This window comes from Pseudopodoces humilis, chromosome 22 (genome assembly GCF_049639895.1).
Source record: "Pseudopodoces humilis isolate 2021_Gansu_Grassland_sample_001 chromosome 22, ASM4963989v1, whole genome shotgun sequence".
Taxonomy (NCBI): Eukaryota; Metazoa; Chordata; class Aves; order Passeriformes; family Paridae; genus Pseudopodoces; species Pseudopodoces humilis.
Window position 1 is genome coordinate 2126148 of NC_142221.1, and position 26057 is coordinate 2152204.

Here is a 26057-nt window from a genome sequence, read left to right on the forward strand (position 1 = left end):
GCCGCTCACCCCTGGCTCCCGGGAGCTGCTCACTCGCAGCTTAAGCTTTGTTGCACTCATGCTGTGAGCCCCAGCTCCTGGTCCTGCGGGAAATCATCCACCACGGACAGAAAAAGTCGTGCGGACTCTGCTCGCGCTTGGCCCGGAGCCGGCGCTGGGAATCAGCTCTCCTATGGCCCGAGCAGCCTGGAAAACATTGCTTTTTCAGGATCGCTTTCCAACAAACAGCAAATCCTACAGATTTCTTCTTGGCACCGACCGAAGCATTTTTACAGCGATTGGTTTTCTCTGTGAGATTCAGAGAAAGGCTGAAAGGCTGCTCCCGCTTCCAGGAATCCCGGCGAGCACAGGTCGTTCCCTGTCGGGACAATGCTGCGCAGGCACTGCCCGCATCCCACCCCTGCCCGCCCCCACCCCGGGGGAAGCCCTTTCCTGCCAGCAGCCACGGCTCGGAGGGGGACAGGAGGGGAGGTCCCGCGAGTGGCAGAGGGTGACGGTGCCTCTCCGCGGGCGGTGGGTGCGTGGCCGACCCCGGGTGTCCCGTCCTGGCCCCGGGGATGCCGCCTGCGCTCTCCGGAGCAGCGGGCAGAGCCCAACCGGGATGTGCCGAGACGGAATGCGGCCCGCCGGTCCGGTCCGGTCGGTTCCTATCGATGCCAGTCCGTGCCGGTCGGTCGCTGCCCGTCCCTGTCACGCCAGCGGGTCGATGCCAGTCCGGTCCGGTTCGGTCGGTGCCGGTCGGTCGGTGCCGCGGGGCGCCGTGCCGGTCCGGCCCGTGCGGTGCCGGTGGGTGCCGCGGGGATGCGCTGCACCGCGGTGGGACCGGAGCCGTGGGAGGCGGCGGGGGCGGCCCCGCTAATTGCATAACCGGGACGTCAATGCCGGCGGGAGCGCGGGGGAAGCGCGGGAAGATCGCCCCCCGCGCCCGGCCCCCGCCGCGCCCCGCAGCCCCCCGGGCCCGCGCCCCCAGCGCCCGCTGAGCGCTCCGGGGGCACCGCGGTAAGGGCGGCACCGGCACCGGGCGGGACGGACCGACGGACGGACGGGCGGGCGGGCGGGCGGACAGACGGCGCCGCGGCCGCCTTTGAATGAGCCAATGGCGGCGGGGCCGCGGCCGCCGCTCGGGGCTGCCCGCGGCCACCCCCGGCAGGTGCCACCGGGGCTCGGGGGACCCGGCCGGGCGCTCCCGCAGCCGCGCGGTCCCGCTGCTCGCCACGGGCTCCCACACGTGTCCGCGGGGCCGGGGGGGAGAGCGGCGGGAGCCCCGGGAAGGGAGAGCGGGGGCCCCGCGGGGGAGCGAGGGAAGCTCGGGGGCTGCGGGAGCCCCGGGGGCGCGGAGCCGCCGCCGCCGCTCTCCCGCGCGGGGACCCGGCGAGTGCCGCTGCCGGGACGTGTCGCGGCTCGGGTGCGCCGGGCTTGGCCGTGAGTGGGATGGCTCTGCCCATCCCGGGGCTCTCGGGGAGCGGGAGAATCCTCATGGATGGCAGGGGCCGGGCAGAGGGGGCGATCCGCTGCGCCAGAACACGCGTGGTGCCATGAGGCCACATGTGTGGCCGTGACCAAGGGGAGAAAAGTCCATTTCAAGTCGTTTCCGTGCTGTCTTTCGGGATCGCAGCTCTGCTGGGGATGGTTTCTTTGCCTCCTGTACCCCAAACCTCGTGGCGGTGACATTTGGCCGCCTGGGTTCGCTCGCTGTGGGTGGTGCTGGCACATCCCTGCTCCTACAGCAGTGCCGGTGGTTTGGGAGCCCACAAAACTGCTCGGAAATCGCGATTTTAAAATCACGGTAAATTTAAAGCTTTTATTCCTCATATGCCCTTTCTCAAAACTGACCCACGCGGACCTGTGGCGTGTCTCAGTGCTGTGGAAGCCTATCGGGGGTTAATTCCCTCTTGCTCACCAATAGCAAAGATTTTGGCTGCTCCCTGGATTTCGTGGATAAGAACCGTTTGGGCTCTGTCTTGCAGTGTCCTGAGCCCCTGCTGGTGGGGATGAACCACCTCCAGCCTCGGTCCTCCCAGGCAAAACGCTGCGGGATGCTGCGCCCGGCTGATGTTGTGCCGTGCCGAGAGGGCAGGTGACAGCGTGTGTGTCCCCTGCAGGCTCCGCTGATGGAGAGCACCGAGCTGAACCCCCTGATCCGGGACGTGTACGCGGCCCCCGGCCGTGTCCCGCAGGGCTCGGCACGCAGGGGCAGCGGCTGCCGGGAGCTGATGGTCAGGCTGACCGAGGGGCAGTACGTGCTGTGCCGCTGGACAGACGGGCTCTACTACCTCGGCAAGATCAAGAGGGTAACGTGGGCACCCCCAGGGCAACGGGAGAACCCCAAAGTGCCGGTGCCGTTCCCTGGCTCGGCTCGTGGCTCGGGGAGTGCTGGCCTGGGCTGAAATGCGCCTTTGGTCAGCGGGGAATTTTGGGTTGACATCCTGCCCCGGGTGTCGCGCCCCAAACCTGAGTGCCCGCAGCCCCGAGAGACGGGATCAGGCACCGAGGAAAACAGGGAAGTGCTGGGAACGGGAGCTGACCCACAGCCGTTCTTCTTGCTCTCTTCTGGCAGGTGAGCGGCTCCAAACAGAGCTGCCTCGTCACGTTTGAGGATAACTCCAAGTACTGGGTCCTCTGGAAGGACATCCAGCATGGTGAGTGTTGGCCCAGCCTCCCTTCCCCGCTGTGCTGTGGGGACGTGGCTGTGCCACCTCTGTCACCCTCGTCCCACAGCCGGTGTCCCGGGGGAGGAGCCCAAGTGCAGCATCTGCCTGGGGAAGAAGTCGGGCCCCAGGAACGAAATCCTCATCTGCGGGAAGTGCGGGCTGGGTGAGTGTGGGTGTCCCCCCTCCCCCCGGGCTCTGCCGTGTCCCCCCCGGGCTCTGCTGATGCCGACCCCTCCCGCAGGTTATCACCAGCAGTGCCACATCCCGGTGGCGAGCGACGGCGAGGGCCCGCTGGGGACGCCGTGGTTCTGCCGCCGCTGCATTTTCGCCCTGGCCGTGCGGGTGAGTGGAGCTGCCCCGTGTTCCCGGCTCCGGAGGGGCAGGACGTGCTCCCCGGGTGGCTGTGCTGACCCAGGCCCCGTCTCTCCCGCAGAAAGGGGGTGCCCTGAAGAAAGGAGCTATTGCCAGGACGCTGCAAGCCGTGAAGATGGTGCTGTCCTACAACCCCGAGCTGCTGGAGTGGGACTCCCCACACCGCACCAACCAGCAGCAGTGCTACTGCTACTGCGGGGGCCCCGGAGAGTAAGGCCCTGCCTGTGTGCCCCAGGATGGGATCAGGGTGGGCAGGTTTGATCCCAGGCTTGCAGGGCACTGTGGCTTTTCTCCCCACGCTGCCTCTGCCATCTGGGTCTCCGCTTGCTCCAGAAATACCAGTGAGGGATGGAGTTTCTCTCCCTGGCCCGGGCCCCGTGCCTGGGAGGGGATTGGGGCAGTGGCTGCCACACACTGCTGTCACTGTCACTGTTCTCCTGTGCTGCCCAGGTGGTACCTGAAGATGCTGCAGTGCTACCGCTGCCGGCAGTGGTTCCACGAAGCCTGCACCCAGTGCCTCAGTGACCCCATGATGTTTGGAGACCGGTATGACCCTTCTGGATGTGCTGAGATGGCTCCCCAGGGAGACCCTGGGCACATCCCAGCTGTGTGTCCTGATCCATCTGACACTGACATGGATCCTGTCCCACAGAGCCCTGCTCCTCCTGACCTTGCTGTCACTGTTGGCCCATGCCTGGGCCCTGCATGGCTGTAGGATGATCCTCACTCCCAGCATTTTCCGGGATGTTTTCCAGGTTCTATGTGTTTTTCTGCTCTGTATGCAACCAGGGACCAGAATACATCAAGCGCCTGCCCTTGAGATGGTAAGAAATGGGCTCTGCCTCCTTTGGAATGTGCCCAGGTGGCTCTGGGACACCGGGCTGGCTGATCCCTGGGAGTGTTCAAGACCAGGCTGGACGGGGCTTGGATCAACCTGGTCCAGTGGAGTGTCCCTGCCCATGGCAGGGGGCGGGACTGGATGATTTTTAAGCCCCCTTTCAACAGAAAGCATTCTAGGGTTGTGTGTTTGGGTTTTCCCCCAGCTGCGGGCAGTGCCCCACCTTTCCCCAGAGCTCAAGAGATGCTGTCCTGGCTGTGACACCTGCTGGGATACACCTCTGGGCTGGGCTGCTTTCCCTGTGAGGTGTGGGAAGGTTCCAGTGGTGGGTTTAGGAGGACCCGAGAGCTGTTGTAGCACTGGCAGAACAGGGCATAGTGGTGGCACCATCCTGCCAGGGCTGCTGACCCTGTGCCCCTCTTTGCTGCAGGGTGGACATCGTCCATCTCGCCCTCTACAACCTGGGTGTGCAGAGCAAGAAGAAGTACTTTGACTTTGAGGAGATCTTGGCTTTTGTGAACCACCACTGGGACCCTCTGCAGCTCGGGAAGGTACAAACACACCCTGGGCTTGGGCTGGAGAGCAGCCATGGGAGTGAGAAATGCAACCCCAGCTTGTGCAGTGCTCAGCATGGCAGCTCCTGCTTCACAGGAGCTTAATCCCCTTCCTCTGCACTGCGATTTTCCTTGTTGGAGTGTCAGACCCGATACCTTTCCCGCTGGGAGCTAGGGCTGGGACAACCGAGGCGTGTTGGAAACCTGTCCTGGGGGCAGGACGGGGCTGCTCCCCGAGGGTGGCAGTGCCAGACCAGGGTGGCTCTGGCCAGGCTTTGGCTCCCTCCCTCCCCGACCTCGGGCAGGAGCCGAAAGCCGGAGTTCGGGTTCCCCCGTCTGTTTGGATTTTGCATAACCACAGAGGGCACTGAGCCCTGCTTGCCCCCTGTCCCGCAGCTCACGGGCACCCCCATCTCGGAGCGCGGCCCCCACCTCCTCAACGCCCTCAACAGCTACAAAAGCAGGTGAGTCCCGGGCCAGGGCTGGCGACAGGGTGGGATGCAGGATGTGCCAGCCCGGCTGATGCTGTTCCCTCCCCTCTGCCCCCCAGGTTTCTGTGTGGGAAGGAGATAAAGAAGAAGAAATGCATCTTCCGCCTGCGGATCCGCGTCCCCCCAAACCCCCCCAGCAAAGTGCTGCCGGAGAAAGCCCCCGGCGAGGGCGAGAGCAGCTCCTGCGAGCTGAAGAAGAGGGGGAAAAGCAAATACGCCCATAAGGACAGGTGAGTGGCCCCGGTGCCCCGACATTCCGGCAGCAGCAGCCCCCCCTGCCCGCGCCCCGCTCACCCCCTGTTTGCAGCCTCCTGCCTCGGCAGCTCCAGCAGCAGAAGCGGCGAGCGCGGCGCAAGAGGGCCAAGTTCCTGCTGGAGGATGCCATTCCCAGCGTGAGTCCTTCGTCCCCTCCTCTCCGCAGCCAGCCTGGGATTTGGCAGCCGCGGGGAACTGCCCGGCCCCGGGGCTGCCCGCAGGTTTTCCCCACTCCCGATGGGCAGGGAGAGCTCCTGTCCCTCGCTTTGGGGAGTGGGACACGCTCAGCCCCGCTCCGGGCCAGCGGGGCCGCGGGAAGGAGCGCGGTGGCCCCGGGCAGAGGGTGCCAGGGGTGGGGTGTGGGCAGCTCCCCTGTGCCAGGCAGTGAGGAGTGAGCTTGTTTTTGTGACAGAGCGACTTCACCTCGGCCTGGAGCACCAACCACCACCTGGCCAGCATCTTCGACTTCACGCTGGATGAGATCCAGAGCCTGAAAAGGTCCGTGCAGCTGGACCGGGGATGTGGGGGGCCTGGGCTGCTGCTTGTGCCAGGCTGGGGGTGATGCTTCACCCCAGCCTGTCCCATCCACAGTGCCAGCTCGGGACAGACCTTCCTATCGGACGTGGACTCCACAGATGCCACCAGCACCTCGGGCTCGGCCACCACGAGCCTCTCCTACGAGTCCAGGTGAGGACTGTGCCCCTTGTTCCCTTCTGGAGGGGTCCCGGTGGCACGGCCAGGGGACTGAGGCCCTGTAACTTCCCGCTTCGTGTCCCACCTCGAGGAGCTTTTCCTCCCCGTGTCCCAAAAAGGGCTGGGGCCCCCAGGGTGGCACTTACTGGTGCGCAGGATCGGAGCCGTCGGTCCTCGCTGGGCTCCCCCAAATTCCCGGCGTGCCAGCACAAACCGGGGGCACTTTTTGGGTGCTGCCCTCACTCGTGCCCTGTGCCCTCCCCGGCAGCCGCAGGACCGTGGGCAGCCGCAAGCGCAAACTGGCGGTGCCAGCCTATGCCTCGGGGGCCAAGAGGAGAGGGGGAGAGCTGGGGGGGCGCCCGGCCACGGCCACCCCCGAGGGCAGCGAGGCAGCGGCCGGCCCCGACCGCCCCGACGACGGCATCGACAGCCACACCTTCGAGAGCATCAGCGAGGACGATTCCTCGCTGTCCCATCTCAAGTCCTCCATCAGCAGCTACTTCGGGGCCGCGGGCCGGCTGGTGTGCGGGGAGAAGTACCAGGTGCTGGCGCGGCGGGTGACGCTGGAGGGGAAGGTGCAGTACCTGGTGGAGTGGGAAGGCACGACCCCTTACTGAGCCCCGCCAGCCCCGAAACCTCTCCCGGAGCCAAAGCAAAGGAGATCGGGCTGCTGGGGAAGCCCGTGAGGCACAGGAGAGGTGCTGGTGCCTCCCCCGGGCAATCTCGGCGGGTGGAGGCAGCTCCCAGGCCGGCAGCGCTGCCCAGGAATGAAACATGAAGCCCTGCCATTCTGTTTTTTTAACGTTAACAATTTTTAGTCCCTTGGCTGTGTTTATGCAGAGCGTGGCCCAGCCGTGCCCTCCTGATGGAGCCCGGTGCTGGTGAGAGCAGTGAGGGTGTCCAGCCCTTCCAGAAGGGTCCCCCTGGCACAGCTGGAGCAGCTGCTTGGGGAGCACCCCCTGCTCACACAGAGGGAGCTGTGCCTGGCACAGCCGGGCTCATCCCGGTGTCCCAGCCTGACTGAGCAGCCTCGAGGGGGTCCTGCTGCCAAAACACAAACCCCTCTTCATCCCTCGGCTTTCACAGCTCCTGTGAGAGCTCTCACATCTCTGTGCCCATGGGAAACCAGGGACAACTCTTGGGGTTTTCCACCTCATCCTGAATCCATTCGTTAAAGGAATGTGGTTTGTTTCATATAGGAGGAAAATGCCCCCAAAACCAGCCCACATGTGGCTGTTGCAGCCGTGGGGCAGATGTGCTCTCACCCCATGACCTGGACTGTGTGTGGTGCTGCACCAGCTTCATTTCCCTGTTCTGACAATCATGATCTTGGAAGAGATCATCCAAAAAAAAATCCTCCTTTGCCTTAAAACCACCTTGGGCACTTCACAGACTGGAGCCCAAGGCCTTTGTTTCTACAGGAATCTTCATCCCAAATGTGCCAAACCAGCAGACAAACCAAAAAAGGCTGAAGAGGACAGTGGGGGCAGGGGGAATGGGCTGTACCAGGGTCCCTGTGACCTCCTGGCCGTGCCTCTCTCGTAGTGCTGATGTTTGTGAGCATTGGGCTTGATTTGTCTGCAGGAGAGAAGGAGCAGCCCCCTCCTTTAACAAAGCAATACTGCCAGCTTGGGCAGGAGCAGAGCAGTTGGCTTTTTAGAAGATTCCAATATCAGATAGATGTGTTAGATTTATTTTCCTTTAGAGAGAGAGAAAGATATTTTTAATGTCCTCCTCATCTCTCCCCCATCCCACCGTGGCTGTCCCATGGGATGGAGGGTGGGGTCCTGTCCAGCAGCAGATCCTATCCTGTCCTGTCCTGTGCTTGTGGGATCTCGGCTCATCTGGAGCAGAGTGTCCCTGTCCTTTTGGGAGAGGTGCTGCCAGGTCCCCTCATCCCTGGCAGGGAGGCATCCAGCAGCTGGAGAACTCCCTGTCCTGCCTTAGCTTTGTCCTTGAAGGATCACTTCAAATATTTCCCTTTCTCAGTGCCTAAGGAGCCCTTCCAAGGGGCTGCCAAGAGCTGTGCCAGGGCTGAGCAGGGTTATGCCTGTGGGATGTGCCAATGGACACCACACTCGTGGAAGCACACACAGGACGTGGCCCTGGCTCCTCTCTGCTCCCTCTCCTCCTCTCCTGGCTTGCAGAGAATTGAATGTGGAGCCTTTAAAAGTATTTTTGTTGCAGAGTATATTTTGCATTCGCTGTAATAGAGATTATAACAACTCTGTGCACCTTTTGATTTCTGAGTTCAGGTTGCTGCTTGTAAGCAAGTCTCATTTATACCCAAGTTGTAATTAATGTGTCTGATGTACAATTAAAAAGAGGGGTTTTTTCAATGTCACTGTTTTTTTGTAGCGTGAGGATTATTGAGTTGGGATGCCCAGTGCCCAGCACGGGCAGCTGGTGCTGCTGGGTTGTGTTCTGTGCCAGGTGAGATGTGCAAGCCCAGGACAGGCGTTTCCTCCTGCCCAGCTGTGACCACCAGAGCCTGCCCAGGTTAGAAATGCTCCTGTTTATTCCCTTCCCAGTCACATAAATAACTCAAAAATGTTCCAGAAGTTATACCCCAGAAACCATTAACATAAGGATCTTTTTACAAGGTTCACCTTGGCCTGGGCAGAAAGCCACTGCTCAGGTGGGGGTAGGGGCAGGGCCAGGGCAGTGTCGTGGTCCTGCTGGCACTCGGCTTCCCTGAACTGACTGTGGATGTTGCCCAGCTCTCCGTGACGGGCCAGAGGTTTGTGAGTGCTGCTCCTGCTAAATCCTGGCGGTGTTTGCTGCAGTTCTGTCAGGCTCCCGGGCCGGGCTGGCTGCCGGAGGGGAGGGGGGGTCCCGGCCACATCCACATCCTGCAGCTCCGGGCTGGGGAAGCGGAGCGGGGCAGGATGCGGAGCGGGAGCCAGGCAGGGTTCAGGGCTGCTTGTGGGGACACATGGCACTGCTGGGGCTGCCAGGCCACGGCTCCCAGCTGGAATTCGCTGCTGACAGCCTGAGGCAGCCCCGAGTGTCCTGACAGGAACATCTCCGCGTGTCCCCACCCACAGCTTTTAGTGCAGGCTTCCCCAGCTCAGCCCAGGCTCTGGGGTAGGCCGAGGTTTCCCAGCCCCAAGCTCCTGTGTCACAGCAAAGCCCAGAAGGTAAAAGCCGCTTCCCGCACGGCTCAGCGGGGTCCCGGCCTCCCCAAAAATGAGCTGAGCTTTGCGCCTCTCAGTCCCGCGGGACGTTCTCCTCTATCCATTGGAGGTAGAGAGGGTTTCCTTGGTCGATAGGCAGGCTGATGATCTCGGGGATTTCAAAGGGATGGATGGATCTAAAGTGGAAACAGGCGCGGAGGAGCAGAGTCAGCGCCAGCCCCGCAGGAAGCCGCGCTCCAGCCCCGGCCCTGCCCGCGCCCTCCCGCACTTCAAAGCACCCGCAGCTTCTTTCTGCCACCTGGGAATTTTGCTTTGAGTTTGGGGTTTACCACAGACTGCCGGGGGCCTGGCCCAAAGCTGAGTGAGCTCCCCCCTCGGGAAATGCAGGAAATCCTGCCAGGATAACCTGTGTGAGAAGGAGGATCCTTCCTGGAACCCAGCATGGAGCGCCGGGTGAAGCCCAGCAGTTGATATTTCTGCCACCTTTTCCTTTTTGCTGATGCCATCTCCGGGTTTTTCTGGCTTGTAAGATACAGCAGGAGCACTTAACCCGGGTGGGAAGGGGCTCAAGGAACTCCCAAAGCTGGAGCAGAAGGTGACAGCCTACCATGGATGGGACACCCATGCTCCTGTGGAGCCAGAGCCTCACCTGACGTAGCTGGACAATTCCCCTATTTTGGACGTCCTTGTTTTCACCAACTGTGGAGAGTAAAAAACCAAAACAAGCCCCAGGGGAGATGTGAAGGGATGGAGGGATCCTGATGTGCAGTTCCACTGCCCCCACCCAGCACAGCCAGGGCTGTGACAGGAGCTCTCCCAGGGCTCTTCCCTGCGGGATATTCCCAAACCCAGGGCAGGTTGGTGCCTCCCTCCCCAAACCTCTCCGCAGCCCCTTTCAGCTGGGACTGCTTGCAGCAGGGATTTTTGTGATGTAGGGAATGATCACTTACCAGCAGTATTTCAGTGGATTCTTCCAGTTCCCCTTTCCAGAAATATCTGGATTTAAAAGAAAAGCAGCATCAGCAAATCCAGCTCTGGCTGCAGCCATGCCAACCCTCAGGTTACTTTCCCTGCTTGGGGCTTTTTGCACCTTTTTTTTTTCTTTACAAAGTGGCTCAAGAAGTATTGCTGGCCCCAAAACTGCTGAGCACACGAGTGAGCACCCCAGATTTATGGACCAGAGCCTCCTCCAGAGAATTTGCCCAGGGGGACTGGCAAAGCAAATTTGCTGAGACTGGGGTGTCCTGTGGTGGCCCCGCTCTGAGGCCAGGGGACAGTGCCTGCAGGGGTTGTGGCTGGGAGGCTGAGCTTTCTTCCTCTCTTTCCCCTGCAGGAGAGGAGCTGCACTTCTCATGAGTCAGACATGACCTTTGAAAACATTTCTGCTGCCAGGAGCCCGTCCTGATCTCATCTGCCTGCAGGGCTCCTGCGCGGGGAGGACTCGGAGGCGTCGTGGTGTCTCCTGAGCAGGGCACGGAGCAGAATCCAGCTGGAGCTGCCAGGGCTGTGCAGGAGCAGCTCTGCTCTGGCTGTTTGAGTTTGCAGGAAATGATGGATAAGGGGAAGAAGGGCATTAGTGGGTTTGCCCTCAGGGGTGCACTGTAGGGATCCCCTCCTGAGGGAATCTGTGGTGGGATCTGCTCCTCACCTCTGCCAGGGTGTTTCTGTGAGGAAAAGCTGTTTCGGGGCTTTGCTCTTGAACCCCTCTAACAAGTACAGTCCCCTTGCATGGACAGCTGGGGACACCTGCAGAGCAGGGCTGGGCCCATTCCAAGGTCAAACCCGCTGATCTTCCTGCCTGAAAAAGCTGCTTAATTTTGTAAAGGCCTTTTCTGGTCCCTATCTTGGCTGCTTTTTAGAGCCTCTAATAACAGGCACCATGTCCTCAGGACCATAAACCCTAAATTTCTGGATGTCTGTGTAGCCAAGTAACCAAGAAATGAATGATCCCCATGGGCAGTCGGAGCATCTGTGCTCCTCAAAAAGCTCAGAGCATAGTGAGACTCGTCCCCACCATCTGCAGCAACAAACAGATCCAGCAGCCTTCTGGAAACTGAGGTGTGTGTGCATCCCCTCCTCCCTCCCTCCCTGAGGAGCCCAGGTTTGCCTCCTCCCTTGGGGAATATCCAGCCCAACTTACAAGGCCGAGCTCTTGGGCAGGATGTTCACGTAGGCAGCCAGTTTCTTATCCATGATGGCCCTGGGGGAGACAGGAGTGGAGTCAGTGCCAGCCCAGCCCAGGGCTCATCCCCAGCCCTGGGGACATTCCCTTGTGCTGCCCAGGACTGGCAGCAGCAGCTTTGGCATTGGAGACATGGAATTTTGGGTTACTTATTACCCTGAGAAAACAGAGGCAAAGGTGAACTTTGGCTGGAGACACTTCAGATCAGGCGCCCCTGGCAGGGCTCTGGGACCCTCCTGGTGCTGAGGAGGGAATTTGGGTGTTGTTCCTGGCCTGGAGGACCCTGCCCAGTGCCAGCCCTGTGCCCCTCTGGCTGTGGGGTCACCAGGGCAGGGACTGAACCGTGGGACAAGAACCCGGCCTGAGATGGATGGGAAGGGTTTGTCTGGCACTGTCCCACTGTGCCCCCTCCTCCCAGAGCAGCCTGAATGTGTATCTCGTTAAATTAACAACATTAAGGTTTTTCAACCTAAAATGTCCTAGAAATCTGAAGCCCAAATCAATTGGGCAGCCTCATTAGTTGTGGGTTTGTTATTGCAGAGCTGCTCAGGGCTGCCAGCAGAAGCGATACTTCAGGGATTACAGAGCACCCAGGCAATCTCAGGCAGGATTTTTAGAAGAAAGGGGGGAAAATGTTGTGTTTTGTGAGCAGAGCAGTGTCTGGCCCTTCTCATGGAGGTGGCAGCTGTCCCTCCAGGCAGGGCACCAGTGACTCCACCTTTGGTTTTCTTTAACTCTACCTTGGGGGGACCATGACTGGAGAGGAAAAGCACCCCAGGAGGCTCAGGGTTGTTTGCTCTCACCATGTGTAGGCAGTTCCAGGCATTTAATGCTCATGGAGCATCTTGAGTTAATCTTTAGACCAACAAAGTGCAGCAGCACGAGCAGAGCCACCCCTGCTGTGCCTGTCATGTCACACATGGCACAAATCAGTTTGGATTTGCTGCCTGCAACTTGCAAGTCCCTTTAGCACAAGAACCTTTTGGTTTTGGTGCTCTGTCCCAATAAATTGAGATCCTAACTGAGATCCTGAACTTTGTCCCATCAAGCTGAGCAGCAACAAGAGGCCACCAGGGGAACAGAGAACACTGTAAGGATCTGAATGTGATCTGTGGAAAATGTCTGCATAATACATGATAGCTTTGGGTCGAGCACTTAATTGTGTGTTTCTTTGTCTGTGCCTCTCAACATGCCCTAAAGTGAGACAGATTAAATATTAATAAGCAGAAAAGCAAATAAAATGATAAGCACAAATCTAAGGCAGCAGTGGGGGCTGGTGGGGTGCTGGGCAAGTTGGGTGACACCACCCAGCCAAGGGGGCTCCTCCCAGGACAGGCAAGAAGGTCTTGAGATGCTGAATTCTACCTGCAGCTCTTCTGCTTTCCCAAAGCTTGAACCCCTTTTCCTTAAACCAGTGGAAAATTTCCTTGCAGACTGATCCATCAGAGTGAGTGCTCCACTGAGCAAAGGAAGAACAAACACGACAGCACAGGAAAAAGGAGTGGAGGGGAAATTAGTGTAAAGCCCTGTGTCATCCCTGCAACCAGGGCTCCCAAATTGCTTCCAATTCCAGAACAAAGGAATAATTACTCCACCAGTAAAACCACAACCAAAGTACACATATCTCAGCGAGAGGGAGTGATTTATCTCCTCTCCCTTCCCTGCAAGATGAGGAACAAAGTGTGGAAAGCATTTGCAAAGCTGTTAAGATGAGGCATTTTCAGGAACTGAGGCTCTTTTCACCAGGTACAGTTGCTCCTTTTTTTTTAGGAGACATCAAGCAGCACAGACATAATTCTATTTGAATTTCTTAACACAGTTGCAGTATTTAAGGTGACACAAACTCTCTTTCAGTAGCCTGTCAGTTCCTGAACATGTTTGGGAGCACTTTGCTGGAGATGGAGGGGTTTTGGCAGCAGCAGAGCAGCAGGAAAACAGCGCAGGAGGTGTTGCAGGAAACTTCACGGTCCATCATAAACACTTCCCCAGTCAACACGGGTTCAGTTCTTTGAACAGACCATCCATTGAGTCAGGGACTGACAGATGTGTGAAAAAAACTCTGCCTGCAAAGTATCTCATATATTAAAATAGAAGAAGGAAAAAAATTGAGGAAAAGCCCTCATTCCCTGAAGTTTGCCTGGTGAGCAGAGTGGAACTTCACAAGTGTTTGTTGTGGACCCCTTTCATACTTTATTTTCAAGTCAGAGCATTGTGCTTTGTCCCTCTCTATAAATATCCCTCCTGGCATTTTGTTGTCTGTGTTGTTCTACGGAGAAATAAAGACTGTGGCAGATCAGAGAACATTAGGTTGGAGCTTAATCCATCTGAGAGCCCAGAAATTCAGGGTCATGAAAATGGGTTTTGAAAATGCAAGGCAGTGAAATAAATTGGGATAAATAAAATGGCATTGACTTCAGAGGCAAATGTCAGCTTTCCTGGGACAGAGCAGCTCCTGGCACGGGTTGTGACACAGAGTCACTGGAAAGGAGCATTGCTTGGGTATCACAAATTCCCAGAATGGTTTAGGGTGGGAGGGACCTTGAATGTCACTCCAGCCCCTGCCACGAGCAGGGACAACTTCCACTATCCCAGGCTGCTCCAAGCCCCATCCAGCCTGGCCTCGGACACTTCCAGGGATGGGGCACCCACAGCTGCTCTGTCCCCCTAGAAATGCAAAGTACAGAGGGACAAGGAAATATTCAGCTTTATTCCAGCTTTGGAACCCCTCGAGCAGAGAAACAAGGGAAGTGTCCCCGTACCTGGCGATGTCCTTGGCGATCTGCTCGTTGAGGCAGTTGACGAAGGCGATGGAATGTGTCCCTGGGATGTAGCTGCCAGTGACAGCGGAGTGCAGGTGCACAGCCAGGCCCCGGAGCAGGGGGTACATGAGCACCAGCAGCGTCAGCACCTCGGAGAGAACACCAGGGAGGTGAAATACTGCACTTTGGAAAACAGCATTTACATTGTCCGTGACTTGAGGGACATTTCCAGGCTTCTCTCAACATTGCAGGTAAATTAAAGTAAGGTGAGAACCTGCTCCTAGGGGGATTCATTCCTCTCCAAGAGGGAACTCTCACGTTTAGGGCAGGAGAGGGGTGGTTTTGAGGCTGTATCAGCCCACGGGGGCCCAGGCCTTGACTGTGGGAGGTCAGCCCCAGACTAACAGGGGTTACAGACCCCACCAACCAAGCACAGCAGCCAGGACTGGTTTTCTGAAGAAGAATAAGGGGGTAAGACATGGAATGTCTCGGTTTATAGTGCAAAAAAGAGCAAGAAAGGAATGGCTCCCACACCCAGCACATCTCTGCTGCTCAGGACACGTCTGTAGCCATCCTTTAGCCACGGGTGAGGTGTGTCCATCCCTCTGGGAAATGGGGGGACAGGACCCTCTGCCTCCCTGGGGATGTGGGCAGGGGGAGAGCAGGATGACAGCGATTTGTCCATGGGAAACAGATTAGGTGCCAGGACCTGGAGAATTTCCATCCTGCCCTCTCAGGTCGTTCTCCTCTGCCACGGCTCTGTGCAGCCCACCCAGCCCACGCTCCAGCCTCACACCCCCACTTCAAGGCAGGTTTGAAATTAATCTCATCTCAACTATCTGCTACTAAAAGCACAGTGAATCAGGGTCCTGTGGGGCACGGAAATCTCGATGTACACAGCCCAGGGCTGCACAAACACCAAGGCTCTGCCCGTGGCCCGCCAGAGCAGCAGCAACAAGTGGGGTTTGCTGTGCAGGAGCTGCTGTTCCTGGAAAGGCCCTTCACAGCTGTTTGTGCTGACACACCATCAACAGCCTCCCAAAAATACACCCATCATCCCAGCAGGGATGCTGCTGGAATGGGGAGGTTAGTTTGGAGTGCTGAGCAGCAGCTGAAGGACGGTGCCATTCTGGGCTGCAGCGCCTTCCCTTTGTCTTTTGTTTTGGTTTTGACATAAACAGCATCTGGCCCTGATTCAGCTACAGTGATTAAAAAATGCTTAGAAGACTAAGAATATATTCCTTTTCCTCCTTATTGTCACCTTTCTTTGTCCTCTGAAAAACCTGCCATTAAAGCACTAATGTAGAAATCTCTCACTCTTTTTTTTACATTTTCTTTTTTAATTGAATTAAAAATCTCTCTTGTCACCACAAAGCCAGGAGCTCCTTCCCATTTGGAAAATGACTGATGTGCTGTATTGCTTGTCTCCTCTGTCCCAATCCATTTGAGGAAATATTCTTTGTTACCACAAGACTTCTCATCATAATTTTTAGAGCTCCTTCTGTGCTCTTTTTTTCCCACTAAGCCATTTAACAAATATACAACAAATCCCAGAAGCTATTCAGTGAGTTACAAGCTGAACAGAGATGTGCTGGCGTACCTATTTTTCCAGATTAAAATGTAATCATGCTCCTTGCTCAGGAAAAAAACAAACATCCAACCTGTTCAGCCTGCTGATCATTAATCTTCTTGTAAGATGTACGTGCATGTGATGAGGAAATCCCCAGGATCACTTGTGATTGAATATTAGTACAAACATGAACACCGTCTTTTTTCTGGTGTTTCTTTTTTTTTTTTTTTTTTTAATGAAAAGGAAGATTCCCCCTTTTTTTTCCAGAATAATTGTATTTGCCAAGGGATGGTGCAAAAGAGGAGTGAAACGTCAGGATTCCCGCCTGATAAACCAATTAAACTAATGATTGCCAAAATACTGAAGTGAACAAAACTGAAAACACCCCTGTGAGGATTTAAGAACTTCACTGAAAACCACTGTGCAGCAAAATGCCAGTTTTTAGTGCAGAGAGACTCAGATTTCTGCAGCACTTCTTCTGGCTTTGGTGAACTAAAAACAGCTTTAGGTTTAGAATCACCATGCTAGGACTTTTTGCGTAGTTTTGATGAGATTCTGTTAAAAAGCCCCAACTGAACAGCACCACCTGAACACAACTTGTGGTGATGCTGAGGGTAAAAAACTTGAAAATTTGCTTCTCTCCCAGCAGATACAGGGAGCCGACCCCTCGTGCACGATGGTTTTGGGGAGAGGTTTGCTAACAAAGATACAGACAGATATTTCCACAATTGCTTGGTGTCTGTTGTGCTCCCCAGTTTCCCTTGTCCTGCATCCCCGTCCCAGCCACATGTCCATCCCAGCCATGTGTCTGTCCCAGCCGTGTGTCCATCCCAGCCCCATGTCCATTCTCATCCATCCCCGTGTCCATTCCCATCCCATCCCTGTGTCCATCCCATCCCTGTGTCCATTCCATCCCCGTGTCCATCCCTATCCATCCCTGTGTCCATCCCATCCATCCCCATGTCCATTCCCATCCCAGCCCTGTGTCTAACCCTATCCATCCCTGTGTCCATCCCATCCATCCCCATGTCCATTCCCATCCCAGCCCTGTGTCCACCCCATCCCTGTGTCCATCCCCATGTCCATTCCCATCCCAGCCCTGTGTCCATCCCAGCCCTGTGTCCATCCCATCCCTGTGTCCATCCCCATCCATCCCCATGTCCATTCCCATCCCAGCCCTGTGTCCATCCCATCCCTGTGTCCATCCCCATCCATCCCCATGTCCATTCCCATCCCAGCCCTGTGTCCACCCCATCCCTGTGTCCATCCCCATCCATCCCCATGTCCATTCCCATCCCAGCCCTGTGTCCATCCCATCCCTGTGTCCATCCCCATCCATCCCCATGTCCATTCCCATCCCAGCCCTGTGTCCACCCCAGCCCTGTGTCCAACCCTATCCATCCCTGTGTCCATCCCATCCATCCCCATGTCCATTCCCATCCCAGCCCTGTGTCCATCCCATCCCTGTGTCCATCCCCATCCATCCCTGTGTCCATCCCATCCATCCCCATGTCCATTCCCATCCCAGCCCTGTGTCCATCCCATCCCTGTGTCCATCCCCATCCATCCCCATGTCCATTCCCATCCCATCCCTGTGTCCATCCCATCCCTGTGTCCATTCCATCCCCGTGTCCATCCCTATCCATCCCTGTGTCCATCCCATCCATCCCCATGTCCATTCCCATCCCAGCCCTGTGTCTAACCCTATCCATCCCTGTGTCCATCCCATCCATCCCCATGTCCATTCCCATCCCAGCCCTGTGTCCATCCCATCCCTGTGTCCATCCCCATCCATCCCCATGTCCATTCCCATCCCAGCCCTGTGTCCAACCCATCCCCGTGTCCATCCCATTCCCGTGTCCAACCCATCCCCGTGTCCATCCCATTCCCGTGTCCATCCCAGCCCCATGTCCATTCCCATCCCATTCCCGCGTCCATCCCTATCCCATCCCCGTGTCCATCCCAGCCCCGAGCCCCACTCACCAGCAGCACGGTGCCGCGGCCGGGCCGGGGGCAGCCCTGGGCAGCGGGGGGCAGCGGGCAGCGCTGGCTCAGCCCCTCCATGTCCTGCGGCCCCTCCACCTGCTCTGCCCGAGCCGGGAGCGCTGCCCGGACCGGCGGCACTGACTCCTCCTCCCCATCTCCTCCTCCTCCTCCTCCTCCTCTCCTTCCTGCCCGGCTGGTGCCCGCCCGCCCTGGGACGAGGGGCAGCGCGGTGTCCCCACCTGGCGCCGCAGCCCGACCTGCAGAGCTGCGGGACAAATATCGGGGATCGGCACCCCAAAAGTGGGGTCAGACACCCCGGTGCTGGTAGCGAACTGCAGCTGCCTCTGCTGCCATGTCCAGGCTGTCCCTCCAGGACAGGCGCTGGAACCCTCCCAGTGCCCTCCCCGGAGCTCTGAGACGTGCTGACTCCATTTCTCACCTTTGCTTCGATTTCTCTGTCTATAAACCTGTCGTTTTCTCAGATTTCATCTGGTTGGGGTTCTTTGGATAGAAACCACCGGGCAGGTGCTGAATCCTGGCGTGTTCGTACCGAAAATCTCCTGTAAGGGACGCGGGGCAGAGGAGCCGTAACCCCTTTTAAAAACCCGTAACATTTCACTGTCCCCCTGTCTGTTCCCAAAATCTGCCGGGAGAATTCATCCCTTGCCAGCCTGCAGAACACCCGAACCCGCCTATTGTTTATTTATTTGGGGGATGTAGCCTTTGGCAGAGCTGGAAGTACGAAGTTGTAGAAGTTCTCTGACCGCATCACTTAGTTTGCAAAAGGTGAGAAAATTCAGCTTGAAGACATGAGGGGGTGACAGAGCCCAGGGAGCTGCTCCGGGCAAACACCGGGCTGGGACCGGCTGTTCCTGCTCTCCGGGATCAGCACTTTCCCTTCCCGAACACAGATAAACGCCGTTTATCCCATTTTTCCCAAAAAACAGCGACGCCGTGCACCGACCCCCGCGCTCCCCTCAGGGGATCGAGACCCGCCACGCCCCCAAGGGGACACGCCCCTTCATTACCGGGACCACCCCCACCATCACCGGGACCACGCCTCCATTACCGGGACCACGCCCCTTCATTAGCAGGACAACGCCCCTGCATTACCGGGACCACGCCTCCATTACTGGGGCAACTCCCCTTCATTACCGGGACCACGCCCACCATTACCGGGACCACGCCCACCATTACCGGGACCACTCCCACCATCACCGGGGCCGCGCCCCCTCGCGCCCATGGGGCGGGGCCGAGGGGGGCGTGACGCGCGGACATTTTGTTTACATTGCGCCGGAAGCAAAGGCCGCCCTTAGCAACGGCGCTGCGGTTGCTAAGGGCTACCCGAATTCTCGCGAGATTCCGGCCCGGCTGTTGCTACAGGCGACGCGAGTTCTCGCGAGACTCCCGGGAGATGGCGGAGGCGGCTGCGGCCAAGATGGCGGAGGCGGCGGCGGAGCTGCTGGAGCGGGCGGCGCGGCGGGACGCGGCGCTGGAGGAGCTGCGGGCCCTGCGGGTCGCCCTGGAGGCCGTGCCGCCCGCCACCCTCCGCCCTCGCCTCGGCGAACACCACCTGGGGGCGCTCTTCGGCCTCCTCGCCGTCAATGACCGGTGAGCTCCGGCGCGGTGCCGCGGGCCTGAGCGGCCCCGCTGCTGTTTCCTGGAGCGGGGGGGCTCCTGCCGCCTCCCCGGCTCATTCCCTGCCCTCTTTCGGGGCGGGAGGTGGCACAGCGGGTTCCCTTTCCTCAAGGGCTCGGTTTTCTCTCCGTCCCGCCCAGCGAACAGGTGTCCGCGTGTGTTTCCATCCTGGAGAGGCTCCTGCAGGCCCTGGACCCCCTTTACGTGATCCAGAACCTCAGGGAAGAGCTGCAGAAGGGCCTTTTCCACCCCGATGACTCCGTGAAGATCCTCACCATGTCCCAGGTACATTTTCCTCCAGGAGGAGGGGACAGAGCTCTGTGCTGAACTCTGGCTTAGTTCCCATCTGCTCCTTCCTGCCTCAGTTTGTGATAAAAGCAGGAATTGTATCCTTCATTATCATTCAGTTATCATTTGGGATAATTACCGTGCAGTGTGCATATAATGCTTTATGATATGTCAATAATAATATCCAAAGCTATGTCCTGACAAAAGCAGCTTGTGAATAAAACTTCTGCCACGTGTCCTGGTTAACGCTTTCTGTGCCAGCACTGACAGCAGGTGATGTAAGAATTAAAAGCAGCAACATTTTGATATTCGGGATACTTTAAATTATTGTGGAAACACCAAGCAGGCTGTGGGAGCTCGACACTTGTTGCATTAATTTAAAAGAACAGGATTGTGAGGGTGCTGTGGTTTGGGATGGATTTCTATCAATTCAGCTAAAAGCAACTGCTCTGGTGCTGTCCAGTTGAGTTTTGATCCAAAAACCTAAAAAAATTGTGGCACTGGCTTTCTGTGCAGCTGTTCCAGTGCTTGAGTATCATTACAGTGGGGAAAAAAAAATTGTTTTAAAGTTATTTTCTGTAACTCTTTGCTCAGGTTGGGAGGATTGTTGAAGACTCAGCTGCTGTCACAGAAATTCTCCACAGCCCCGAGCTGTTACGGCAAATCATAAACTGCATTGGTGGGGAGAAAATATCAGTGGCCAAAGAGGTAAACATGGCTTTATTGTCCCATTCCTCTGCAAGCTGAGGTGGCTGGATGACAATAATGAGCTCACCTCAGTGTTCATGAATTATAATTAAAATTAAGTGTATACCAATAGTTGATAAGTTAATCAAGAGCATTGCAGCTAAACCTGGTAATCTTAGATTTTCTTCTCTGCGTGGTTTTGTTCCTTTTTAGTAATAAGCTCCTGTTTTTGCTTGCAGGCCATTAAATCTCTGTCAAGAATAGCCCAGAGCCAGGAGGGTTTGGAGGCTCTGTTTGGGAGCAGTTTGTTGAGTGACCTGAGGAACGTCATGGCCACGAGTGACGTTGTTCGGTACAGGGTCTATGAGGTGGGGACGTTCTCTGGTGCTCCTGACTCTCAGCCTGGGGTTTATGGCTTTTAAATTATTGTTTCTCACTGCTTTACACACTTCCCTTCACATCTGTGTTTTATCAAAACTAGAAAGGAGTAGAAAGATTACAGCAGTGTGGGCTTTCATGATGTCATAACTTCTCTTTCCCATTTTTTGGTATAAAAGTGTGAATTACTGTTTATTTTCTAACTTGTAGTGCCTAAGGCATTGGAAGGGTTACACAGAATTACTAAAAACACCAGAAAGTGTTTGTTTCTCTGAAAATAAAAGTAAAATAGTTAAGTGTAGCCTCTTAACTTGTGGATGTGAAGTGCTGCTGAAGGTTTTGGAGAGATGCCAACTGCCAGTCTAGAGCTGTTTGGCAAAGGAGAAATAACACAATTTAGCCATTTTAGAGCTTAATGGGGATAGCACAGGAAGAGCTGATTATGAGTAGAGATCAAAATAATGTGTTGTAAACTTGGAACTCCTTATGAAGTTGCTCCAGGCAAGCATTTGGGTTAATGATAAAAATGTGATTAATTACATATTTAATATATGTAGGGCTAATTAGCACCATAAGATGTATTTGGCTGTTGCTGTGAATTATTAGAATGTTTTTATAAACTGTCGTTTTTGCTTTTCTTTAGTTAATTGTGGAGATTTCATCAGTGTCAGCAGAGTCTCTGAATTACTGTGCAAGCAGTGGGTTAATCCCTGAGTTAATTGGGGAGCTGACTGGAGAGGATGTGCTGGTCAGGTACGTTGGTGAGTTTGCCAAGGTGATTTCCACCATTGTTCAAACTCTGATAAATGTGTTTGTGTGTGTCTCTTGTAAAACTCTTTTCAGAAAAACACTTCATCTGCCTCTTCTTAAACTGTCCTGAGTGTCAAATGCTTTATACCTTAATTTGAGGACCAAGCTGGAGTAATAATTACCACGTTTGGCTGCAATAGAAACACTTTAAGTTCTTTCACAAATCTGAGGAGCTGAATGAGCTCAGAGAAGCTTGAACAATTGGGGCCATTTGGCTTTTTTTTTGCTAGGATTTCATCTTATGGATGTGATTTCTTTTTCTTAAATCACTGAGTGCTTCGAGCCCCACCTCTAAACTGAAGTAACCGTGTGTGTTGCAGAGCCACGTGCATAGAGATGGTGACCTCGCTGGCCCACACCCCCCACGGGCGGCAGTACCTGGCTCAGCAAGGAGTCATCGACAAAATCTCCAACATCATCCTGGGGGCAGAGTCAGATCCTTTCTCCAGCTTCTATCTGCCAGGTGACACCATGCATTCCTTCTTTCCAGGGTTTGCTGCTTGCTTTGGTGATGAGTTCAATTGGCAGCACTGTTAAGCCTCTCTGTTGAAAGCTCAGGGGGAAATTTTGAATATTAGATCGGATATGTAAAATATTGGATATTTCAAAAATGCTGAAGGAGAGTCTGACACACAAAGGATGTTCCTCAGTAGGAGTGGTAAGATCTGGACAGGCTGTGCTGTAGCTTTAAAGTTTGTGTTATTGTAGCCTTTTTTAGGAATACAAACATCATGAATTAAGCAACAGTCAAAATATTTGGCTTGTTGCTTAGTTCTGTCTTATTTTGAGCTTTTTACCAACACTATTCAGACTTAATAACACATGTTTAGGAACAAATCAGTCTCACATAAATGTACATTTAATTTTGCCATTGCTGAAGTTACTGTTCTTCCACTCAAAGCTTTTTTTGGTCTTGTTTTCTCAGGATTTGTTAAATTTTTTGGCAATCTGGCTGTTGTGGACAGTCCCCAGCAGATCTGTGAGCGCTACCCTGTCTTTATGGAAAAAGTCTTTGAAATGGCAGAAAGTCAGGATCCAACCATGATTGGAGTGGCTGTGGACACACTGGGAATCCTGGGATCAAATATGGAAGGCAAACAGGTTTTACAGAAAGCTAGTTAGTATCTTTTTTTTCTTTACTAAAATCTTCTTGTTACAGGAGTGAATTGGTTTGGGGTGATACAGAAAGGAATTGAAAAATGTATTCACTTATCTAATGAATACATTTATAATGTAGCTGATGGGTAACTGTATTCCTGTAGAGATCTGGCTGAGTTAATTAAAAGCACTTTGTTTTTGTTTTGAAAGGAAGTAGATTTCAAAATCTCTTAAGCAAAATAGGGCACCAGGCCAAGAATGCCCCCACTGAGTTACGGCTTCGGTGCTTGGATGCGATTTCATCTCTGCTTTACTTGCCTGTAAGTTGGAGTTTTTGTCTTTGTTTTTCCTTTAAATCTCCAAGAGTGAAATCATCACACACCTGAGTAATTGTGAGGACACATTTTACAGCCTCTAGGCTGGGTAGCAGTGGTGCTTTCAGGGTTCTGAGTCACTGATTTACTGGTTTGAAGTTCCCTGATTGATTTGCCTAAAGGTTTGGGTTTGTTTGTAAGGAGACAGGTGTTCTGAAATGTTAATAAAAGATGAAGTCAAGGCTTCATTGATGAGGGAATGAGAGTAAAGGTTCATATCCTTGTGCTCAGAGGGATGGGGGCAAAGTGCTCCAGCCCCTGTGGTCTTTGGGATCTGGGTTACCAGTGGAGCTCTGAATGGGTGGTTAAACCATTTGAGCACATCCTGGAAACCTGAAAGCTTTTCACAATCCTGATCAAACTCTTTCATTTTTGTGATTTACGTAGCCAGACCAGCAGACAGAAGACCTTTTAAGAATGACTGAATCCTGGTTCACATCCCTGTCCAGCCAGCCCCTGGAGCTGTTCAGGAGCATCAGTACTCAGCCATTCCCTGATCTCCACTGCGGGGCTTTGCGGGTGTTTACTGTGAGTGCTTTTGGTTTTCAACATCAGGGAGTGACTTGTGTTGCCATTCAGTCTCAGATTTATTTATTTCTTTGAAGGGAATACCATAAATTTCTTGTTAAAGCCCAGAAGTGGTCAGAAAAAGGCCTTTTTCCTCATGCCCTACTTGGCTTCCCCATGTAAATAATGCAGCAGACACATTGTGTCTGTAATGCTAATTTTCTCATAAATTGGAGAGGGGAAAAAAGGCAAGAGCTGTGCTCTAAGGTGCTGCTTCTATACCAGAGGCACTTCTGTGATAATTCCCTCAAAACTTTGAGGATAAGCACTGAGGTCTACTTGTTCTCCAGTGCTAAACCCTGCTGCTTGATTTGAGTGGTGGTTTTGTATCTGATTTAATTTTTCCTGTTCCTTGACCACGTACCAAAAACCCTCCTGTGTAACTGCTTTTCTGGGGTTTTATGTTTTCCTTCTCTCACACATCTTTTGTCGTCCTGTTCAGGCCATTGCAAATCAACCATGGGCCCAGAAGCTGATGGTGAACAGCCCAGGGTTTGTGGAGTACGTTGTGGACAGATCTGTGGAGCCTGACAAAGCTTCAAAGGATGCTAAATATGAACTGGTGAAGGCCCTGGTGAACTCCAAAACCATTGCAGAGATCTTTGGCAATCAGTACTACCTGAGGCTCAGGGCTTACCTGCATGAGGGCCCCTATTATGTTAAAGCAGTTTCTACTACAGCTGTGGAAGGAGCAGAATAATGTCCTTGGTGTCTGGAGTCCCCTTCCTGCAGAACACAGTCCTTTCACAGGTGTTGAGGTACAAAGGTGTAAAAACTCTCCACACTGGAGGTTGTCTCTTTAAAGGAACATGAAGATATTTTGGCTCTATTTGAAATGAGTCAGGAGAGCAAATTAAAGGCTGTTTGATATTTCCCCCTAAAATGTCATGGCAGAAGTTCCCTGTGTGCTTCATGGTACAGGTAACCCAGGTGAGCACTTAGCAGCTCCTGATTGTGTTTTATTTGGCAGGATTTATCAGTGTTTGTTTAAATTGTTCTTTGGTTTGGAATTTCTGTTGTGTTTTCTCAGTAGGTTACAGTTCAGTTAAAAAAACCACCAAAACACCTCAAGGTTTGTAACCTCAGATGCTGCCATAATTTCTATTCTTTTTTAATTCATTTTTTTACTTGCCAAAGTTGGCACTTGCATGGAACACTCTTTGTTCTGTCAGAATCCTGTTGCTGAATAAGCCAGTGACTGTCCATGAGGGAGTATGGATTGGATTCTCTTGTTTTCAGCCTGCTGGATGTGAATCTTGCTGGAATAAATAATCCTAAATATTGTTTACATTTTCTCCTGAGGATTAAAACAAATAAGTGTTTAGCCCTTTTAAAAACAAATCAATGCACTCTGTAGGGATCAAACCCACCTGGGAGCTTTGTCTCCCTTCTTGGCTGTGCTGTGGGGTGGCAGCTCAGTTTAGTGGCTGGAGCACTACAAGGCTACTTCAGAACCAAATCTTGAATTGTTTACACTATTTTTTAACAGATACAATTTTTTAAAAGTATTATTTAAAGAAATGTGGTATTTTAGTTAACTGAGTTAGACTAAAAGGGGTGAGAACATGGAGCTCTTGTGTTGAAGGGAGTGAATGTACTGGGAGTAAGGAAATGTGGTGTCTTAGGAAGTTGGAATCTTCTTTTGAAGATGTCAGAACTGGGAGAGAATCAGGAGTGGCTGGGCACTCCAGTGACATGGGACATGCCCTTGCCCATAAACAGAGACCACAGGGGACTTTCTATCAAAGTCTTGTGTTCTTTTTGTTAAGGGGGAGCAAAATTAAACATTTAATTACTGCTTTGGGGCTCATTTTAGTAATGTGTCAGCCAGGTGTAACTGTGGGAAGCACTGACCCCATGTCCCTGTGCTGCCAGGGGAAGCAGGAGGATCCTGTCCTGCAGGAACTCTGGTTTTGCCTGTGGTAGCTGGAGGTGCAGCTGGCATTGCTGCCAAAAATTGCTGCCCAGGAGTCCAGGTGGGCTCAGAGGAGCTGGGGGAGATCCCTTAATGTTTGCTAAGCTGTCTAAATGCAGGTGAAGTGCCTTGTTTCTCACCACCCAAGATGTCTCCAAGTTGTCATCCTACATCCCAGTGCTGCTGCTTTTATCCTAAATGTGCCCAATAAACATCTGCCAGTGAGAAATGTGTCTTGTGACTGGAGAGAGCACGGGGGCTTCATGAATCCTGCATCCAGCAAACACATCAGAGCACTAAAAGGAAATCAAAAGTGTAAAAGTCCTTAGCTTGCACTTGTTCTGGGCAGTTCAGCTCTGTTATTTTAGGTGGCTTTGTGTGCTGGTGGCTCTGTACGAGCCATATGCTGAAATGTCAGTAAAATAAATCAATATATAAACCTGTTCTACAATTCATGAGCCTCTTCCATGTGTGTTTTCAGCTGGTGCTTTTGAAAGCTACTCTGTGTGCTGAGTATTTAGCATCTGCTTTGCATGGCACACTTGCCAAAGACAATATTTTAGAATGTGCAGAGATGCCAAACAAGGGGATTTTTTTATGTATACACATATGCTTTATTTTGTTGAGCTTTGAGCTCAGTGTTGATTGATTAATTGATCACTTTCCCCTTATTACTCAGATGCAGTTCCCTGCCCATGCTGTACATTGCCATATGGATTACATGCTGCTGCTGTATCTGATAAAAATGACAAAATTGGAGTGTGTTGTTTTTGTCATCCCCCTTTAAAGTAACAGGTGGAGATAATTGAGGAAA

At 54.0% G+C, this 26057-nt stretch overlaps 3 protein-coding genes across 7 annotated transcripts; 2 read left to right on the plus strand and 1 right to left on the minus strand.

Annotated features, from left to right (window-relative positions):
* The first annotated feature begins 301 nt into the window (after positions 1-301).
* Positions 302-6929, plus strand: PHF19 (PHD finger protein 19). 4 transcript variants are annotated; one of them, XM_088065787.1, is made up of 15 exons: positions 302-350; positions 2103-2291; positions 2558-2639; positions 2719-2814; positions 2893-2993; positions 3085-3233; positions 3474-3569; positions 3779-3847; positions 4292-4412; positions 4812-4879; positions 4966-5136; positions 5214-5298; positions 5574-5659; positions 5753-5848; positions 6123-6929. In XM_088065787.1, exons 2-15 carry the CDS (start codon positions 2112-2114, stop codon positions 6469-6471), a joined length of 1749 nt encoding a protein of 582 aa, XP_087921913.1. In that variant the 5' UTR covers positions 302-350; positions 2103-2111; the 3' UTR covers positions 6472-6929. The 4 variants fall into 4 exon arrangements, with proteins under 4 accessions (XP_087921913.1, XP_087921914.1, XP_087921912.1 ...); XM_088065788.1 differs by lacking the exon at positions 302-350 and adding an exon at positions 457-517; XM_088065786.1 differs by lacking the exon at positions 302-350 and adding an exon at positions 459-517 and having other exon boundaries at positions 1968-2291.
* A 1341-nt stretch (positions 6930-8270) lies between these two features.
* Positions 8271-17606, minus strand: CUTA (cutA divalent cation tolerance homolog). 2 transcript variants are annotated; one of them, XM_088065789.1, is made up of 7 exons: positions 17486-17606; positions 13933-14081; positions 11132-11191; positions 9942-9987; positions 9641-9690; positions 9398-9513; positions 8271-9167 (listed from the first exon to the last, which is right to left on the minus strand). In XM_088065789.1, exons 1-7 carry the CDS (start codon positions 17564-17566, stop codon positions 9088-9090), a joined length of 582 nt encoding a protein of 193 aa, XP_087921915.1. In that variant the 5' UTR covers positions 17567-17606; the 3' UTR covers positions 8271-9087. The 2 variants fall into 2 exon arrangements, with proteins under 2 accessions (XP_087921915.1, XP_005529246.2); XM_005529189.3 differs by lacking the exon at positions 9398-9513.
* Positions 17607-18887: 1281 nt separating this feature from the next.
* PSMD5 (proteasome 26S subunit, non-ATPase 5) lies at positions 18888-26002 on the plus strand. The gene is made up of 10 exons (XM_005529190.2): positions 18888-19099; positions 19267-19411; positions 20009-20122; positions 20341-20469; positions 21123-21232; positions 21610-21752; positions 22215-22406; positions 22598-22707; positions 23149-23289; positions 23771-26002. Exons 1-10 carry the CDS (start codon positions 18903-18905, stop codon positions 24026-24028), a joined length of 1539 nt encoding a protein of 512 aa, XP_005529247.1. The 5' UTR covers positions 18888-18902; the 3' UTR covers positions 24029-26002.
* Positions 26003-26057: the final 55 nt, after the last annotated feature.